This window comes from Scatophagus argus, chromosome 1, assembly GCF_020382885.2.
Source record: "Scatophagus argus isolate fScaArg1 chromosome 1, fScaArg1.pri, whole genome shotgun sequence".
NCBI classification, from domain to species: domain Eukaryota; kingdom Metazoa; phylum Chordata; class Actinopteri; family Scatophagidae; genus Scatophagus; species Scatophagus argus.
Window position 1 is genome coordinate 19,622,606 of NC_058493.1, and position 21,559 is coordinate 19,644,164.

Here is a 21,559-nt window from a genome sequence, read left to right on the forward strand (position 1 = left end):
TGCTTTCCGCCCACCGCCTTACTGGCTGAAAAATGAAGGCTGCAGCAGCCAAACCACATAATTCCAAAATTGCTATACTCCTGTATGTGCAGTTATAATAGTCTGCTTCACACTTTGCATTATGACAGTGATGTTTAGTGTGACTGTGTGAATAATGCAAAATGCTTTTAATTTAAAATCTGGAGGCCATGTGAGACATTAATAGAGGAGAATCTCGTCTCTTCATAAAGCCTTAATAGACCTCAAGTGACTTAAGATCAGATCATCATCTATGTTTAATCTTGTTTCCGCCATATTTTACAGTTTCTCGCACATTATGCGGCGTGTAACACGTCGTGATGAACAATGTCATTTTCCAGTTGAGATCATAGACTGGAGCGTGATGTGTTGCTGCCCTCTTATGGCTGTGGATCTTACACTACAGCTGAACGTCTAGGTGTCATTAGTGTGTCCATCACATTAATGTATTTTCTGCTTTGTCCCTATGTGTGGGAGATGTGAATTGATTGACAATGAAAATATGCAAGAAAACAAATAATCGTGATTTAGGTGTTGATGCTTTTTTAAATATATATATATATCAGCAGTTTATTTTGTAAATCAAAGTGTATATTTTTTTTCCCAAAAGCTCTATCTTTTTTCTCCCAAATCAGCCTGTGATTATCTACTGTTTCTCTTGCTAGTTTTGGTGTAAAATGTATTATTATTTTTAAAGGATTTCTCAGCCTTGAGAGACAGCATTATCTGTCGTGTCAAGGCAAAAGAAAAAACTTTTGTTTTGCTGTAGTCTGTTTAAATGTAACTAAAATATACATACACTCTCTGATTATCTCTGACTGTGTGTGATTTTATTTTATTCTGCATTTTGGTAGCTTTCACATGTTGTTCTTCCAGGGCACCACATACTGATGAACATCTGTAGTCCCATAAAATAATTTTATTTAATGATTTATGTGGACTTGTATTGTCTGTAAGTGGTAACAGCTTGAAGAATTACCTTTTATAAATACTGCGCACAGCATATGAGATCTGTGAGTTTGTATTAAAGGTACACAGTATATGTAAATCTCTGCTGTACACATGACTGCGTGGCCACATCTGACACCATCATCAGGTTTGCTGATGACACAGTGGTTGTGTGCCTCATCTCTGATAATAAAAAGAAGGTCTACTTACAGGAAGTGATTCACCTGGAGAAAAAGTGCCAGGAGAACATCCGCACTGTGAATGTCAGCAGGTCTTAGGAGCTGAAAAGCGTGAACTGGACCCCCAGTGGGGAGGGTCTGTTTGATAAATTCATTCTGGAAGGATGAGCACATACACATTACACTGTGTATGACTGTGTATGTGATAAAAACACAATACTCAATACAGTAACACTTCAGCCAATTACATTGATTTGATTTGATATCTTATTTAGTGGTTGCAATTGGCTGATCTCTACAAGTATAATAAAACCTGTAAGTGGTACACATATACAACACTTTTACCTTAAATACGATTTTCTAGGATGATATTGCTATCAGTATTTGGAAATGTACAGAATTTTATGTCAGTGACAGTAATTTCTTTAAACACAAACATGCTGTACTAGCACGGTGCCCCTTCAGACTTGGTAGTAACTCAGACGTCATAAAACCGGAAGTCAACCCTTTAACGTGACATTACGCATGCGCATGCCTCTCGCGTCTTCGACCTCTACTACAAGCCGGTGAGAGCTAACCTCTTCTGTCACAAACTGAATTTAAGTTGAATATAGAAATATGACACTTGTGTGTAACTTTGTATCTTTGTAGCTTTACTAACCGCATCGTCGCTTAGATTTTTTGCTTTTCTATCTCGCTTGTTCTTAGCGACATTGAACGGTTTGAAGCTAATCTTGACCTTACTTACGTGTGTCCACTTAACTTTACACACTTTGTGCTTTCTTTTATAGCGAACCACATACGGGGTCGACTAACTGAGGAAATTCATTGTTGTTTTCCATGATTTTCTTTGTACAGACAGCAGACACTGAATCCACGCCAGCACCTTTGGGTGACCTGACAAATACGTCCCTTCGCTATGTACGCCTGTGCTAAGTTCGTCTCCACGCCCTCTCTGGTGAGTCTGCATGAATGAATGGAGTTAACGGTTAAATGTACTTTCTGATCGTTTAACATTAGAAAAAAATCTGTGTTCAACCAGCGCTATAACCAGGCTATAAGGAAGCTTGATATCTGGCTATCCGTCAATGACCCTCTGACAAAGTCAGCCAGTGTTCACACCTGCAAGGGCGTCCTAGCTTTAACCATTATCAGGGCAAAACTCAGCCTGTCCACTGATATCTCCGTGTGAAACAGCTTATCCACCTTTTGAAGATAAAATTCATCATTATCTAAATTTAAAGAATACAATATAGATCGTTAATGGAGAAGCACTCATATTCGAGTACAGACACTGATCTATGCTCATGTCATGAGCCACCTGCTGACCATTTGCACTGTTTAGCTCACCTGCTTGCACTACTTCCACTCTGTACTACCTCACTTTTGTACTACCTCCAGAGCCGTATTTATTTTTCCTATCTTATTTTGTTTTGTTTTACCTTATTCTATTTTATTTTATTCTATTATTATATGTTACTCGTTCACCAATCACCAAATCAATCAAGACAAATTCCTAGTAATGTGAAACCTCTTCACTTACACGGCAATAAAGACAATTCTGATTCTGATTCTGAAATCTGAGCAGTTTGTCCTTAATTACTCTAAAGCAACGCTATAATTGTTAAAGCTGAACTCAATAAATGTTAGAATTATAATCATGAACTGATAATTAAAATTGGAAATCATTATAAAATATGACGTGTTGTCACTGCTGAATCTTAGCTGTAGTATACTATGTTCCCAACAAATCAAATGTCACGTCAAGTGAAACCACATGCTTTTGGTCTTGAACAAAGGTGTTGTATATCTGCAACAGACAGATGTGACATGTCACTGTAACATAATGGTACAAGGTCTTATCAGAGCACAAGTCATGGAAGTTTCAAGTATATGTTTCTCTCTTTTATTTTTTTTTCTTTTAAATACAGGTCCGTGCAGGATCCCGGGTTCTGTACAGACCACTCTCAGCAGCAGTAGTCTCAGATGCCAGAAAAGCAGAAGTAAGGAGCTAACTGTACTGATAATAAAAACCCTGGTATATTTTAAATCAAGGTAATTTAATAGTACTACAGTAATTTCTACAGTACTACATTAATTTCTCATATTTAGTGTTGATGTTTGCATCAACACTAAACTTTTGCTAGCTAACCTGTGTAGCTGAGATAAGCAGCATATACTTTACTACTGTGGTTTTCTTGTACTAATTGAACTAATTTTGGTATTTCAGACTGCTTCACTCCTGGCACCACAGAGCCTTGCAGCCTCCCAGCAGCAGATGGCAGTGAGGGGATTCCAGACAAGCGCTGTGAGCCGTGACATTGACACTGCTGCTAAATTTATTGGAGCAGGAGCTGCCACTGTGGGAGTTGCTGGGTCTGGTGCTGGAATTGGAACAGTGTTCGGTAGCCTTATTATTGGATATGCCAGGTAAATTAATGATAATAATGATCAACTTTATCCAAAAAAAGACCAATCCATTGCTGTTCCACAGAAACCCACCTATTGCCTAAGCTTTTCAATCAATATAAAGTTTTCCTGTTATCAAAAGCACCACTCAGATCTAATAATGCCAAAACAGAACATTCTCCTTCATCAGTCTGCTGCAGAAGGACATTTGAGACTGGAAGAGGAGCTATTTCTTTTCTTTTTTTAGTTGAAAGGATTTTGTACAGCAGCTTGAAACAACAACAATATGTGATTCTGAATGCATACATTCTCAAGAAATTAATTAAATTTATATTAGAAGTAAAAATAATTGTGTCTTTGCGTGTACAAGTACATCAAGAGAATTAGTCAACATTGTCAGGAGTCTGCTGCCTTAATGCCCTCCAGTCATTGATAGACTTATTTTGTCTTATTAAGTCCTATTTGTGGAGCCTTAAAGATAATGTGTTTGTCTTCTCCGTGAAATGTCTTGGCAGTTGTTCTTTGAATACTTCATACCTCCTATTTGTCTCATGTACATCTCTCTTTCTCAACAGGAACCCCTCTCTGAAGCAGCAGCTGTTCTCTTATGCCATCCTGGGCTTCGCTCTGTCTGAAGCTATGGGTCTTTTCTGTCTGATGGTTGCATTCCTTATTCTGTTTGCCATGTAAACCAGCTTGGCATTTGCTGTAAAGAGATGCATCAAAATGTTACCAAGAATTAGCAGTTTGAGATGACCTTGAGTGGTTTCAGCTTATGTGGCCCATTCTTGTTCATTGGTGTCTAGAAGATTGTGAACCCACTGATGTATGAAACTCTGGCAAACCCAACTCATTTTTAATGATGGTTTTGTCGCTATATTGTATATTTAATCAAATGTTTTTGTTAACAAACATGCAACCGATAACAGAAGTAAAATGTTTAATTCATCATGTGTCTTTGTAAATTTGTAAATTGGTGGTGGTGGCTGGTGGGGTTTTATATGTTTGGGTTATTTTTGAGTGTTGATTTATATTCAAAAAGTCAGTGGCACTGCATTTCTCCTGATAAAACAGTAACAATATGCAACAAATTCAAACCCAAGCCCTAATATATTTAGGATTTTATCCCATGCAGTCCTAGTTATATAGCTAAAATTTTAATATCACTTTTGATCTGTGTCTTTGGCGGTTTAAGCAAAAGATACTCATCACAGCTCAAGTAGAGCCACGGTTTAATCAGAAAAGTCCTTGATAATTAGCTACTCGGTAATGTGTAAATTACGCTACGAAAACTAATTGCAAAAAATATCGATTTGTATTGTTATATTGTAAATATTGTTTTCTCACTAAAGGTTATTTTTCAAAGGAATGATGCAGGAATGATGTTCCCGGGGATGTTAGTTAAAAACGGTTGGTTAAAATACGCCCCTCGGCAAACATTTCATTTTATTCATGTTATATCTTATCATTCCGGGCAGAGTACGTGGGATCACCAAAACAAAACTTCACTGAAGATACTAAATGAAGGGTGGGAAAATACAAGGTCCGTTCTGTTCGAGGTTTGTGCTGAGGGTCGCAGAGTAATCGAACAAAATCGAACACAAACTTTTTTCGGTGAGCATCTCTTAATAATTTTTTGGGGCATAAACGAATGGTTTGCGTTTTATCCATTAACCGCCTGACGATAAAAAACATCTCAATGTTGAAGCTGTGGCGGAAATAAAGTCAGCCGTTTGTCCGGTGGAACTAAAGAAACAAAGAGTTGAAGGGGGGACACATTTAAGCAACGTACGGATCTCTCATGTGTAATGAGGAAAGTCAACAGTAATAAATATTTTGGGCACGTACGTCAGGCTGTAAAATCAAACAGAGAACCGAATGTCCAAATACATGGTTTCAATACATCAGTGCTACAGTACGTGGAGGATAATCGGCTTAAAAACTCAAAAGCTGAGCCCGGCACCTCTGTGGTGGTTGTGGTCGTGTAACTGTCACTCCGGTCCCGAGGTTGTTTTACAGCTGAAGGCGCAGAAAGGAGCCTCCAGTCACGAGGTAAACAAACATTAGGGATACTTTGCTTGCATGTTGTCTTTCGAAAGCCGTTGGCTGGCTTCTGTTAGAGCTCCTGTTACATCACACGTGTTAGCGTTAACGTTACATCGTTTTCCACTCTTCAGCAGCCCGTTGTTATATTGACTTAATACTAACTGTTTGGCTTGAACTGATAAAACCTGAGTAGTTCAAGAAAGCTTGGCCAAATTTGTCTGGTCGGGGGTTGTTGGGGGATCAGCTCATTTGCCCACTAGATGGGGGTAGTATGAATGACTTGGATACAAGGATGTAGTAATTGGAGATGCCACAAAGAACAGAAAAAGGGACGCCGTGTTCATGTATTGTAAGACAACTGTAGCCAACTGGCTGTCTTTTAGTCCAGTTGCAGTTGATAATTTAGCAGCACATTGCTTATGGAGCTGCCAAGTACATTAGTCATTTAAGCGCTATAACCAAACACACTTGGTGTCACTCCTAACAGCACTGGTTTTACTCTCAATATCCACCAGGGGAAGTGAGAGTACAAAACATTAAACAGCTGTGTTTTTCCCCCCTCTCCATTCCGAGAGCAGGGACTTAAAGGGAAAGTCCACCTTAAACTAGAATGTACATCATGTTCTTCTAGTGGTTTTGGTCTGTTAAGCTGGAAATTAGAATATTAAGACTTGAAGTGATTATTTCAAGAGGCTATACTTTTTTGATCTGATCAATATTTTTTTGATATTTTCTCTTGATATTTGGGTACAAATGATTTTTACATGAGGAGGACTCACAGCTTTGATCAGTGGCTTTCAGAGATTAATTTAAGGATTCTGCAAAACTCTGTGCTTCTCTAGGATTTATCGCTAGAGAACATTTTCACTACAGTCTGTTTGTAACAGGTAACAAAAAGGCACAAAAGAGAAAGATCTTCATGTCAAGAAATACTGGACCACTTTGACCAGCAGTACAGTCAGGAACTTGGAGACTTGTGGGCATCTGCAAGGTAAATTTTGTCTTAAATAATAATTACAGCTTACACATGGACATGTATCCCATCTTTCACCGGCGTTGCTTTTCTTCTGCAGATCAGTGCTCCTGGACCCTCAGTCTTGGCAGCATGGGGTCATGCTCAACCGTTTCAGCGTGGCAACAGACATCACAGAGATTCTCCAATCACAGGGCTTTTCCGCATTGCTGCCACAAACGGATGTGTCCACAATCCTTTGTGATGCCCCCTTGTCAGTGGCAAACTCTAAAAACCAAGCAGGAGAAGACTCTGTTTTGCCACCTCACTACATCTCCAAATGTCCCCCTAATTTCTCCCTTCACCAGCGTGGCAGCACCTCTCATACGTTTGTTCCGGACTTTCAATCAGAGCCTTCGCTCGCTTTGCCCCGTCCATCATTACAGTGTTACATCCACCCATATCCACTGCGGTTTCCCTCCCAGGCTCACAGGCCCGGCCAGCTGAAACAATACTACCTCCTGAATGCTGCCTCCTTGCTTCCTGTGCTGGCTCTGCAAGTCAGAGATGAGGAGAAGGTTTTGGATCTTTGTTCTGCACCTGGAGGCAAAGCCTTAGCCATAATGCAGTGTGCTACCCCAGGTACAGCAAGTATTCTAAATGGACTCTACAAACTTTTATTTGAGTTTATTTACATCATATAGTTTACAGCTTTGTGTATGCATCAGGGTGTACGATTGCAGTAAAAAAAAAAATTGGGAATATGGCACTTATGATACAATGTTAATTATAACAAATCATATAGTTAATACATATTAATGGTTCTATTAAGTTAGAAATTACCCTAAATCTCAACAGAGTGTAGGAAAACACCTTGTTAATATTAAAAGCATATTTTGTATGTAAGTTGCTGCAGTTGGATCTGAGGAATATTTTAGTGTGCTGTGAGTAGCCTGTTTGCTTTTAATGCTGGCAGTAAGTAATGCTGTTGTGTTCCAGCACGTCTCTGCTGTAATGAACCAGACCCTCACAGACGAGACTGGCTGGCCAAGACCCTGGAGTCTTTTCTGCCGCGCTCACTGAACAGCAGAGTGATTGTGTCTGCGCAAGATGGACGGTATTTTGGCCAAAATGAAGCGGGGACATATGACAAGGTGGGGATAGTCGTGTTTATGGCAGCATGTGAATGGGTTTTGCTGCGGTGTCCAACAAAAATGAGATGCCACTTCTTTTTCAAGGCCATGGTTTGAAATGAATGAGAACGGCAAGCCTTTGAAGAAAGGCTAATAACCCCAGCGGAAAGAAGAAAATAATTTCTTTAAAATAGGAGCCAAAAAGAGGCAGACTTATGGCTGGGAGGAATCGGTGACTGATAATGGAGCAAAATATTAGGTGAAAGAAAAGGAAAGCACAGAATGAAAATGTTGAGAGCAAGACACACTGAGAACAAAGACTGAAAGGTAATAGTGTAGGACAAACAGACTGCTCACATTCAAGCTGTATTGCGGCAGTGATATTACTGTGTAAAATTGACATAGGGGACAGATTTGTTGGAGATTCTCAGCTGAGGTGTAGTTTCAGAGGCGGTTATTGTTTTCTACACTCACCGTGATTTGGGGGCGAAATATAACGCACTTTGGTTGTGTTTCAGACCTCCAGCATTTGTCTTTTCAGCTGCTTTTCCTTCATGAACTATTTAACGTTGCTTCACTTTTGATTTCTTCTTTTACTCTTCTGTCCCTCACTGTCTTTAACTCTAACCCAGACACTGGAGTGCTTACATTTTTTTTATGCTCTCTCTGTTGCAGGTTTTAGTCGATGCTCCATGTTCTAATGACAGGAGCTGGTTGTATTCTTGCAGCAGCCAGCAGGGGGAACAGAGACTAAAGGAAAGAGGGAGTCTGCCTGCACTTCAAGCTCAACTGCTTAGGTAAACTCTTGTCTGTAACCTAAAGCAATGTCTGCAATTTGTCCACATGTTGAAATTAAGAGGAATTCCCAACAAAATAATACCATCGTTTTGATTAAGATGAGGACTTACAATATTTAAATTGCAGCGAAAATATTGCAATCGCTGTTTTAAAAATGATTTAATCACAGTAACAAATAGTGCAATATAGTGGAACTACATTAGACTGACAGGCAATTAGCGTAATTTGTCAGGAATTAAAAACACCTGGCAGTCACCTCTTTATCATGTGAATTTTCAAGGCAACAGAAATCAATTAAGAGAGTTCCACTTATCATATGTGGTCAAATTGCAAAAAATAGCAAGTTATTTAGCGAGCTTGAAATTAGTAGGCAACTTAATATTATCCAGCTGTGCCGCAGTGTTTGAATTGGACATCTAGTCCCTTGTCATGAAGTTGAGTTTGTTTACTCTTCACAGGTCTGCATTGTCAGCGGTGCGTCCAGGGGGCGTTGTGGTCTATTCCACTTGTACACTTTCCAGCTCTGAGAACTGTGCTGTCATTGAGACAGTATTGAATGACTGTCCTGAGGCTGAACCTGAAGACCTGTGGGAGGGGATTGCTGCTCCTTTATCAAAATACTTTGCATTTAGTCCTGCTCACCGTGGTCATGGAGGAGAGACGCTCTACAAGCTGTCCCCGCAGGCGCAGGATGGCAGTGTGTCCTCTTATCGCCACACACTCGGAATTTTAGTGGTTCCTCAGCCGGGCAAGACCTGGGGACCAATGTTTTTGTCTCGGCTCAGAAGGAGGAAATAGTGTGCATCCTCCTGTGCTGAAAAGATATGTGGAAACAAATGGCTAAACGTACTCATTTTGTTCTGCCGTAACTTTAGTTACCTGTGGGGTTTTTTAGTATCCAAACTGTCTCATGGAGCTGGCTAATAATCCATCCAGACACATTTAACACATCGAAAACTCTACACAATGCCAACTTCAGAGATAGGCAGATATGTACATGAGGGTGTCGCCACATTAGGGCAAAGAAATGATGATATTTCACCTCAGTCTTGCTGACCTTTAGTGATCTGCATCAAAAATACGTGGTAGGCAACCTGCATTTAATTAAAGCAGCTGTAATTGATATTTCTATAAGAACAATGAATCAAATGACAACTTGAAAGCAACGTGACAGTTTGTGATGACCCCACAGAGAATTACCACCTGAATCTGCAGCTCTCCTCAGCTTTGTGAGACTTTGAGAGTTTCAGTTCATTGTAGCAATGCTGACTGTTTTGGTCCACTCTCATAGTGTTGATTTTAAAGCAGAAACACTGAAAGTGCTCAAAATGAAGCATTTAGTGGTTAAAGAGCCAGATATCTTTTACTCAGGAGTTGGTAGAGGCCAAACAGAGCCAAAAGAAACTTCATATTGGGCTTATGTTCACCAGGTAGCCATAAGGAAGACTAAAAATGAATAATGTTGCTTTTTAATTGCTGAATATGAAAACTTTTTTTAACCTCTGTAACCAACTCTTAATTTATTTTTATAGTATTATTATTTATTATTGATTTTTCTTTATAGCAACCATGGAAATTACTAACACTGCAGATGCAGAATTAGATGGCATCGACTGAATATTTTTAAGTGCTTCACATTAATAACACTGGGTGTCCATGGTGTATAATAGGATTGATAATGCCATAACACTGCAGCATTCTATAAGATTGTGACATTAAAAATTAATTCACAGTTTATTCTGTGAGAAGTGAGTGCTTATGGTGAGAGTTTTACTTTCTAAATACTCTTTCAATGGTAGTTGCATTACAAGACCCTCGCATCTTCCAAGCCTGAAGTCAGTATATCGGTTTGCACTCATCAAATTTTTATTTACTCTTGACATAGGTTAATTTTTTCACAAGTTTTTCTTTGAACTTCATGTCTGTTACGTTTATTGACCTGTGTTTATTTCTGTATTTCTTGGGGCCATAACTGTACTGCAGACGTTTCCCAACATGACATACTCTGCAGGAGGCAACAAGTTTCCTGTCTGATAGATTAGTTTAATAACCTGGAAGAGCAGTAGTAATATAATTAACACCTTGCCTCCTTCTTCCGTCCCACTACTCCCTTGCTGCATTGTCCTAACTCTGAATGATGTTATGCTGGAAGTCTTGCCATGTGTGATCTTTTATCTGTCATCACTCCCCTCTTCAGTGTGATTGAGAAGGCAGTATCATCACTTATAGCCGCTCATTACCTGAGCGGACTGGTCTTGTGTCATCCTTGAGTGAAAAGTAGACCATTTCGCTGCAGCGTTGTAGCTTTTCACAAGGCTGTGATTGCTCAAACCAGAAGCAAAAGGTGTTTTGAAAGTGACTGTAGACAATAACACACCAGAATTCTTATATTTTTAGCTTTTGAACTTAACAAACTGACAAAATAAGCTGTTACGAAGGCAGTTATGTGTGGAAATTCTTATTCCTTCCTTCCCCTTATATAAGGTTGGTGGTTCTGAGTAAGCCTATGACACATTGTCAAGGATATGATTGCTGAAAGCTACAAGAGTCCTCCGCTGGTTTTGTTCGACTACTGTCCATGTCCATAGACACAAGAATTATTGTATGCATTCATATGGATATTTTTATTGGCTGCCCTGCCTTCTTTCCACTTACAAGTGTTTTTCCAAAGTAGCCTCCGCCTCTGATACGAGTACATCATTACTCCTCCACAACATCAGTGCAACTTAGAAGTAGCGAGATGTGGAGATGAGATGATGTTTCAGTGGGGTTAACCATGTTGCTGACCTTTGCGTGAACTCTGGTTTGTTGATATTCCCCATATTGCTGTGTTTCCTCCAGGGGAGAATCTCTAAGCAGCTTTTCCTCCACTTCAAAGGGAGAGAATGTAGGCCTGTTTTGCATAATCAGGTGGGGAACAGCTTTTTGCCAGAGAGGCAGGAATTAATTTGTGGGACCGCCAGATGTAATCATTAAAACTCCAGTCATTGACAATAAATGGGGAGGAGGAGGGGATAGAGGAGGAACTGTAGAACAGTAGGAGGGATGAGAAAGAGATGTGGAGCATAGCAGAGGGCACTATGGCAAAGCAGGCTAATCTGGCCCGAGCTCAGTCAGAATGACGTTTTTTATGTCTGATAACATTCAGCTCTGGTGCTCTGTGTTTGGACATGTTGGCACGAGGGTAATCCTGACTTCTCATCACCCTTTCATTTTTATGCACTTGACGATTTTAGCCGTGTTCAAAGTGTTTGGAAACATAAGCCAGTCGGACTGAAAGCCATTTAGCAGTATGTGCAGGCTTTAAAACTCAATTCATAAAGCCCATAAATGTACTGTATGGTTCAGTCTCACTGCTCTCATTAACCCTGTACCCAACAGTGTGCAGACGGTGAAATGTGCTGTACTCTGTAGCTGCTCAGCAGCAATCACCAGACAAAGTTAGCGACTAACTGGTGAAGACTTTGTAATTTATGGGTAAAATATTATATACATCACATCATGTTATATTCACCAACAAGATACTGACTTAGAAAAGCTTCTTCATTGTTTGTATTGCCAAAAATCATTCTGTATATCAATATGTCCCCTCTTGTGAAAATGTTTGACAGTAAGTGTGCCAGACAGTAAACAAGTGGGTCTATAGATTTAGTACCACCTGGGTCATCCATCATTCATTTCAAATGTCATAATTTGTCAATATTCCATCAGTGGATGTGAGTAACAAGGACTGCTGCTCTTGATTGATTGTTACACAACCAATCTCTGAGGAGAAAAAAGTCTGCCAGACTGAATAAAAACGTACAGAGGTCAAGTCACGATTTCTGCTTGTCTATGCGTACACAATAAAAGCAGGAGTTTTATTCACGAGGCTACTGCTTTTTCTTGGAAAAAACGTGTGATATTACAGAACACACAGGACTGTCACACCCCTGTAAGGAAAGAAGGAGCCCACAAAAGAAACTTGAAGCTGGCAGTCTTGGATTCCTAAGAGAGAGACACACATTATGGATTAAGACTGAGCATACAAAGTACTATACACCTGGGATGCAATGCTTAAAAAGCAGAAGGAAGAAAAAAGTAGCTCAAGTCATCGCTTTGCCTCTTCTGGCCAGATAGGTATATGATGAACTGGTAGGGCAAGAAAGTACAAATTAATTGTAGTTTTTTGTGCACTCCGAAAACATGGGGCAGGAGTGAAAGTGAGACATTAAAAAGAGAGGGAAAAGAAAGAGAATTAGAAAAAAGAAAAACAAGAGCACTTAAAGACTAACTGCAGTGTGGTCCTTGATGAACTGCCCCAAGAAGAAATGTATTATTGTTCTTGCCTTAGACCTCCGTGAGCCTTGACAGCTGCAGGGAAGGAGACATCCATAACAGCTGCACTCGAAGACAAAGCACAGGCTTAACAGACTGAAGGCAGGACATATTACCCTGGCCTGGACGTTCATTCATCTTTTGAGGAAAAGAAAGAATTGCCTGGGAGATTTAAAACCAAAGCTTTGAACAGTGTAGAAGCCATTGGGGGGACACTGGATTTGACAGAGAACTACTGGTTCCTTTAAGTTTTGGGATTGAGTCATCATTTTTTCCACAAATTAAATGCAAATTGCAGCAGAACATCAGTAAAATTGGGCATGAATTATGCCAATTTAGAATGTGAGCTCAGATTACTGACTGATTAAATGGTAACAATTCCAACAATGGTCCACAGTATTTTCCACTGGTGACCTCCGTGTCTTCAGAGTCACAGTGGTGAACAGCTAAAGTAAAACTACTCAGAATTTTAAAAAATAGACAAAAAAAGAGAAGTAAGGATCATCATAGCAGCATAATTACCGTCCAGCCCCCAAATGGCACTAAACCATCTCCCAAACATCCCAAAGTAATCTTTGAGGTAAAATATTTGAGGTACTGACCCCAAGTCTTTTTAAAATTTTCAGTTGATGACTCCTCAATTTGTCACCAATATTTTTGTGAAATATACAGAATCTGGGTATGTAGAGTCAATTTACACAGCACCAGTCACAGAGTAAAATGAGTAAAATCAATTTCAACATTTAATTTAGCATTTTAGTAATTTATTTTAATAAAAACAAAAATGACATATAAGGTTATCAAATCCACATGATTTGCCAGGTTAGGAATCTTCTGACGGACATCCTGACCGTGGCAGATCTGCAAAGTTTCTCGCCTGGACTTTAATCAGACTTAAATAAAAAGAAATTACACCTTAAGGCTTGATTTGAACTTGACTGCTGTAATAACAGGTCTGTGAATATACAAAGTGATCTGAGGCTTGAAAGCAAAAATGTTCCAGTCTCCAGTTTGACCTTGTCCTGCTATTATAACAAATAAATAAGGTCAGACGGGGCCTGCATAACCACATATCTGGAATTAGAATTTTTAGGCACATGTAGTAACAGGACTCATCAGTATATACAAGACTAGGTCAGAACCCAGTATATGGCTGACTTCATACTTGACTTGGACTTAAAATAGCTCTACCAAATTAATGCAGACGTATGTGACATCTACAACAAAAGATGATTTACTCCTTTTGCTAAATGTTCTGGTTGTCATTGAGCTGCAGTGGGAATTGCAGCGACTAAGAGATTGCTTCTAAACCGCTGTCTGTGCCTGTCATGCATCTTTAGCAATGCCATTTAAGAATATCTCTCTGTACTTCTTAGGTTAACCATCTGCAGTTCATGTGACCAAGAGGAACAATATACAGCAAAAACATACATAGCCCTGTGTTAACACTTATTTGACCCCTGCATGGATCCCTGCAGTACACGTGCACCAGAATGAAATGTTCATCCAGAAAAGCTGTACCCAGACTCAGTTGCCTCATCTCATTTTCACTTGGCTTCTGTTAAACTTCCCAACTTCAAACCTTGTTAAAGTGGACACTCCCCAAGTGAAGGAACAGCATGAATAATAGATTCTTCAGCCACAGGAAAGAGAGGACACGGAGTCAGAGGAAAGGTATGACGAGTCTGATTATAACTGATTGATTTCATACCAGCACGTTCAAAAAAACTTTATTGGGGATGTTGTTCAAAGGACCAAATGGGTGACATGTCTGCAAAAGAAGAGCATATTTGCAGATTGGTTTGATGCAACTCAGAAATAATGGAGCCCTCCTGGTGTCTACCTTTAAAGTGCTTAGTACATAAGCACTTATATATTCATCATTCACATTCAACTATAAAGTGCTGCAGTTTTGTATAATTTCTTTCCTGCCATTTTTTTTTAACACCAATTATTTCCATTTTTGATAAGACTTGATTCCCCCTTTAAAATCTAGCACTGATCAAATTACACTGAGTACCTGCATTACAGCAATAATGTGATTGTGCTACTTCTGCAAGTGTGATCAGAACGATACAGTTTGGTGCATTACTTTTGTTTTGTTTCATGTGGCACATTGTGAAACATGAGCGATTCTGTGAAACTGTACTTAAAGTTAAAGTTAAAGGCATAAAGTTTGCAGTGTTCATCTTTTTCTTTTTTTTTTTGCTTATTAGTATCTAAACACAAATATGTGGCTGTGGATGAAGGAAGTATTTTGAGTTTTGCTGGGATTAACTATATACCATGGAATATACTGTACTATACTAAACTGCTGGATAAACTGAAATGTTGACCCGATGGTGGCAAAGGATGAAAAGTCAGATCGGTTCATTCTGGCGAGAACATGAATGTCTGAAACCAAATTTCACGGCAATGCGTGATAAGACATCTCACTTAAACACTAATGTCAGGTTTGTGGTGGTGCGAGAAGAAAAGCAAGACAATAACCAGAATCATTAGGATTCACCTTATGGGAAACATGCACGTCTGCAGAAGATTTCATGGTAATCTATCCAGCAATTGTGGAGATATTTCAATCTGGACAAAAGCTTTGGCCCTACTGTACAACAGACTGACATTGTCCTCCAGAGAGTCATGCTGTGGCCAAAAAAAAAAAAAAAAAAAAAGTCAGTGCTGCTTCATTCCTCAGTGAAAACATGTTCACTGCAGGCTTATTTCCAATTAGTATGACTCACTAGTCAGGGTGCTGACCAGACAAGTTCAATGCCTGCCTTGTTTCAAGGCTTTCACAAGGCATAGAGAAGGTGACACCGAGGCCAATGCAGCGCATAATCTGAAGTCAGCAATAAGGCAGGTGGCAGAAGGGAAATGTCTTCTATTTATCCTCCCTGTCGATTTTTTCTTTACCTGCCTCCCTGTCCCTTCTGTGCTTTCAGAACTTGCTATTCTCTCTGTCTCCTTGTCGCTGGATGACTTTTTCTCCCCCTTCCTCTGCGTCTATGTATCTGGCTGTCTTTCTCTACCCCTCCCACCTCCCCTCCTCTCTCTCTCTCTCTCTCTCTCTCTCTCCCTCTCTCTCTCTCCCTCTCAGAGTCAGCCTTTGATCTTGCCAGTCCTAGCACAGAGGTAGACAGTGATGCTGTATGGCTTTTCTCTGCCTATTAATGTCTTAACTCTTGCTCTGCCTTTTGCAGGAGGTCCACTGAGACATCATTTACCCACACAGCACGCTCTAATGACAGGCCTGGACACTCTTAATCACAAGCATACTGAGTGTGTGTGTGTGTGTGTGTGTGTGTGAAGGGGGGAGGGTAATAAGGTAAATTCAGAGGATGTCAGAAACAGGTTTGAAATTCATATAAGCTGGAAAAATGTGGTGATGATAATAAAACTTCAGTGTCCTTAACAATGACAAGCATACCAAAAGCACAGCAACACACAGCACACAGCACACACCGGACAGGCGTAATCTGATGCAAATAATCATGATCATCGTGATGAATCAAGACAGATAAATAAAATGATTAGTGAGGATTAATCAATGTATGAAGGCAATTGAAAAATCTTGGATTTAAACCTGCCTGAATACTTCTTCCTAAATGTTTCATCATCTAGGCATCATTTCATCCTTCTGCGATCCTCAGTTTTGAGTCATTATTACTCAAGGAGAATGGGAAGAAACAATTTTCTCTGAGGCAATAAAGTAAACTGGTAAATTAAGATAAATATCCTTTGTGGTTGGGGCCGAGATTACTTTCCCAGTGTCACACACAAAATAAATAATATAAAGAATGCACACTCTTCTAAAGTTAGAGAGTTGGATATATACTGTGCAGCGATGCTCAGCCACGTTGACATTGTTGACCCTTGTGGTGGACAAACGTCAAAGCCAAACTTGACTGAAACTTGACTGGATATGGTGTTGCATACAGCGTGTACTCCAGGCAGCAGCTTTGTTTTCTTTCTTTTTACTTTCTTTGTTCATAACTGTTCTCCTTTTATTCAGCATTGCACCTCTGTAACGTTTATTTTTAAAGGATCAAAATCATTATTCATTAACCTATCTCATAAATGTACAATAAATGCAACCAGCATCTAATTTGACTCTAAACATAACCACACAACTTCCAAATCCAAATCTAACCATTTCCCATTTCACTCCGATCCTCGCCGCTGACATTTTTATTCACAATGACCACAATCTTCTCCACGTTCGACCAAAGGATTACAGTTGCTTCACCCCGGCAACACTCTTACTGCCATGGTAAGATATTCAACAAATAACTAATTTAAAAAATCTGTTAGCAGTTGGCAGTGAGGATTTTGCAGATATGCTCAGTAATTAGTGATCAGTAATTAATCTTTCAGTTCCTCCCCCAAATGGTTTTGGTAATTCAAATATAGTTGCAAATTGATGAACACACACACACACTCTCTCTCTCTCTCTCTCTCTCTCTCTCACGCACACACACATACACTCCCTCTTTCTCTCTCTCTCTCTGTCTCTCTCGCTCTCTCCCTGCTGTCAATTCATTTTCCTCTCTTTCCTGGAGTGATGGCTCAATTACCATTCCTCACACTCAGGCTTCAAAAGTGAGCAAAATGGAGTAGGATTTCTTGCTCATGTACAAAAAAAAGATAAAGAAAGAAAGAAGAAAGAAAGAAAGACTTAATTTTCTCCTTCTTTGCCTCTGTGTCAGAATTCACTCAGCGCAGTAGTGAATTGTGACACCTGTGATTAACGAGATTTTTGGACTGAAGTTGAGCTTTGAATCAATTAAGTGAAAACGCCTAAATGAACATATGATTGAATCAGTTAGTCATAAACTCTGCTTGGTATAAAACCAATATGACCCGTGCACTATCATCTGATCTTGGTTTGTATTAAAATATTTCATCAAAATGAAACTTATTTACCCCTATTTTTACATTCATCTGTTTTCCCACTGCACATATTTCCTCTGCTTCTCTTCATACCTTCATCTCCTCATTTCTGAAGTCCTCCTTTCTCTCCCGCTTTAATCGTCTTCTTCCCTAAGTGCTAGCTCCCGGCCTGGAGGGAGCAGGGATCCACATGACTTGATTGTGTTTTGATGTTCTTGTGAAACTTACAAGTGCACTCAGGACTTAAGACCCATAACATACATTTTCCAGACCGTTCACCCAGGAGGAAAAAGAGACTGAGGGGAAAGGAAGAGTGCTTCCTCTTACAGCTGTCAGTACACACTCGCAGTTGTGTTTATGCACACAAATCCCTGAATTACTTTAGATGTGAGGGCAAAAGAAATAAAAAACATCCTGTATATCGACTTAGATCCGTAAATAGTTGCATCTTCATGTCTAATAAGGAAACATTAGTGAGAGCACCTGTGTGGCTTAGACAGAACACAACATGCTGGACAAGCAACAAATAATTAGCAATCAATCAAACTCAAATGTCTGAGTAGTTTAATAGTTTAATGCTAAAGCAAATATCGGTCAAATACTGTTTATAAGTTTATCTCTGGTTCATCAAAACGTCATTAAATCCACCATTTTTATTATCTATCTATCTATCTATCTATCTATCTATCTATCTATCTATCTATCTATCTATCTATCTATCTATCTATCTATCTATCATCACCATGTAGCAAATTAAGGATTGTTTTTCATCTCTGACGCATGTGCTATTAATAACAGTTGCTAAGTTTTATTCAAGTTTATTCAAGTGCCAGCATGAACAATATCAGGACCCTGAAACTGAAGCAGCTGAACAGAACTCGGTCATTTTATTATTTCCACTCATGTTTCCTGCAAATCAAAATGTCTTCAGTGAAAAAAAAATCCTCTGCTGGTCACCTAACAGCCATGTGCTAACCTTAAATATTAACACCGTTTTAGATGTTAACCATGATCAATGGTCTGATAATATCAAGAGGAGCTTTTGTATCGGACAGTTTAGTCATAAGTTGTTAATAAATCTTTAATATATCACGAGTAACACTGACACTCATTTAAAATGTTCCTGGTCTTCTTTTGTCTCGCAAGACCACCTGCACATTCATGTAAGTCCTTGTGCTTCTTTTTTCTGATCATGTAGAAACGCATCCTTGTTTCCAGAAATGCATATCAGTCTATAGTGCATAGGCCGAGGAGACAGAGAAGTGGTGTTTGTGTGTCCATATTTCACTTACCTGTCCATATTTCACTCATATCCCATAGATATGACAGGTGGTTGTTGGCTAGAATATCAAAGCTGGGCTGAATGAGGCCTTTTTTTAATCCCTGAAATGAGTAAGTGTTATATTTGGGGAATAAGGCTTTTGTAATTAAATATAAGTAAGTAAGTAAGTTATATTTTAGAAATTTTGTAATGGAACTACTTTAACACTTTGATAAATAGATTAACATTGCAAATTTCAATCAAACCCCATAGATAATGTTTGAGTGGAAAAGCAAATTTGTCTTGCATGCGCACTGTTTCCTTGTTAACAAGCACCAGGAGACTCTAAGTGGTCGGGCCAATGAGGTGAATTCATTGTTGAACATTAACTGAACTACAGACCGTGGACCAGAAATTAATGTTTCATTTTCTCATGTCTCAGAGGGTCTTTTTCTCTGAGATGTTGTGTCTAATTTCATGCTACTCTCTCCCACAACACTGGGGGTCCAGTAGCTGTGCTGGAGCAGGACTGGTTTCCAAATGCACTCACACGCAGACATTTCAGACATGAACGTATGTACATATGATCAGATCCACAAACGATGAGCTATGAGAAGTAAGGGCAACATTAACAGAACTTTGCTGATTTTTCAAATTTTAGTTGCCATTATTTTGTAGAATTTCCACAACTGACATATGGGAAATGTCAGATTATTTTTTAAATCTATGCCAGGAGAAATATATCAACACGCAAAAGAAACATGAATGTCAAAGCCTCAGGGGCAGCAACATTGGTCCAAGTGTGAAAACATAAACAGACAGTCTTTTGTGTTGTTGCTGTGTTGCCACATTCATCATGCACAGCTAGTTTAGATGAATAATGCAGGTGACTAAATGGTTCTACAGAAGAAGTTCAATTATCATCATGAATAATACATTTGTTATTAAAAAGGTGCTTGTAGATTTTACTCATACAGTGAAGCAGTGCATAATCACATTAACAGACTTGTGTGTCAAATGAGCTCTTCTTCAACACAATCTCAATCACAAAAAAACCCAACAAAATATCCGATTTCACGCAGAATGACGACTTTCACAAGGTCGATACCAAGTTTTTGATATGTGCAGAAAAAAAAATCACACTTATTCAAGGTAAATGATGCATCTTGAATTCTTTGCAGTCAAAAGTAGCTGGAATCAGCTCAGAACAAAATGTGACAAAACTGTGAAAAAACGAGTCATCAGCATGTCTGAGACAACAACAAAACATTCCAGAGAAATCTGCTCCTCTATTTTTCTAACCTTAACCAAAGTGCTTTTGTGGCTTCAACCTAATCACAGATGGGATTTGAACCCTGGATTGTGGTGACATTCTGAGACATTGCACACACAGCATCCAACCCCACCACCTTTCTGTGACTCCAGCGTAGTTTCTAAATGCAGCGTTTAACTCTGTTAAAGACGAGTGGTGCGAGTCTGAAACTTATTGTCAGTATATTTTTACATACACCGAAAGTCTTCTCTGCATTTAACCCATCACTGATTGAACACACACACGCAACATGCAGTGAAACACACAGGAGCAGTGGGCTGCCATTTCAGGTGCCCGAGGAGCAAAATGGAGGGGGCTTAAGTGTCTTGCTTAAGGGCACATCAGCAGGCTAATGGAGGGAGGGAGAATAGTCTGATCATTCCATCGCAACCAATTTTTATCCAGTTAGCCTCCATTCACAAGCCACTTCTCCAACCTCTAGGCCACAGCTACCCCCAAATAAACAAACACCTGAACAGGGACTTGAACCCTGGACCCTCAGATTAAAAGTCTGATGCTCTACCAGCTGAGCTATCCAGGCTCTGGGTGGTGTGCTTGAGAGTCTACGTGTCTATGAACACGAATCCTGTATTTTATGACTATTTGACGAACTGCTGTGATACTACATTAGAATATAGCCAGTATTGGTTGGTGCTGAGTGTTTGGTTGTTAATTTCTTCTAATGATGTAATATTTTTAATTAAGTTGGTATTACTGATGGCGTGTCCCTTAGTGGAAATTTAACATTGTTTTTCAGTTGTTTGTTTCAGGGTGGTTGAATGTTTTGATTTATTACAACTCCTCTTTCACCAGCACAACCAGTTCACCGAGGGACTACAGATGAAAATCAGATTTTAGCTTTATCTGCCACAATATATGTACTGAGTGTTGTCTCCACTAAACAATAAAATTTTAATCTTCTTGTACTGTCTCAACTCTCTTGACCCCTTTTTTCCCGGCTGTGTCTCATCCACTTGTTCATCACTCATCAGCTATAACAAGGAAATTAGAAGGGATTTAAATTATTAATGAGCTTTAAGTTCCACCTGAAACTTTAATAGATACACATCAGCATTTCACATCACCCACCCGTCCATTTTGCATATTGTGTCTGCTTAGTGCATTCAGTGTCAGCGCTGCAATGGAGTCACTTCTTTTTTGTAAAAGGCAGGCCATGACCCCATCAAATTCCAAGTATATCTTTTGTTGCAGCAAAATCTACATTCTGTCGTGACAGCCACTAGCTCCATTTCTTTGAGAAGCTGTAAGGGTACACCTGCTCAGGCTAAGGGATACAGA

The 21,559-nt window shown here is 39.4% G+C and overlaps 2 protein-coding genes and 1 non-coding gene across 4 annotated transcripts; 2 read left to right on the forward strand and 1 right to left on the reverse strand.

The window, feature by feature from the left end:
• The first annotated feature begins 1,569 nt into the window (after positions 1-1,569).
• On the forward strand, positions 1,570-4,503 carry LOC124059729 (ATP synthase F(0) complex subunit C3, mitochondrial-like). 2 transcript variants are annotated; one of them, XM_046390000.1, is made up of 5 exons: positions 1,570-1,711; positions 2,004-2,103; positions 3,077-3,148; positions 3,376-3,575; positions 4,130-4,503. In XM_046390000.1, the coding sequence occupies exons 2-5, from the start codon at positions 2,065-2,067 to the stop codon at positions 4,242-4,244; spliced, it is 426 nt and encodes a 141-aa protein (XP_046245956.1). In that variant the 5' UTR covers positions 1,570-1,711; positions 2,004-2,064; the 3' UTR covers positions 4,245-4,503. The 2 variants fall into 2 exon arrangements, with proteins under 2 accessions (XP_046245956.1, XP_046245963.1); XM_046390007.1 differs by lacking the exon at positions 1,570-1,711 and adding an exon at positions 1,771-1,893.
• Positions 4,504-5,296: 793 nt separating this feature from the next.
• On the forward strand, positions 5,297-12,353 carry nsun3 (NOP2/Sun RNA methyltransferase 3). The gene is made up of 6 exons (XM_046390021.1): positions 5,297-5,606; positions 6,488-6,591; positions 6,674-7,194; positions 7,552-7,706; positions 8,361-8,482; positions 8,942-12,353. The coding sequence occupies exons 1-6, from the start codon at positions 5,433-5,435 to the stop codon at positions 9,279-9,281; spliced, it is 1,416 nt and encodes a 471-aa protein (XP_046245977.1). The 5' UTR covers positions 5,297-5,432; the 3' UTR covers positions 9,282-12,353.
• Positions 12,354-20,728: 8,375 nt separating this feature from the next.
• trnak-uuu lies at positions 20,729-20,801 on the reverse strand. Its single transcript has one exon. It is a non-coding gene; the product is annotated as a tRNA-Lys (tRNA).
• Positions 20,802-21,559: the final 758 nt, after the last annotated feature.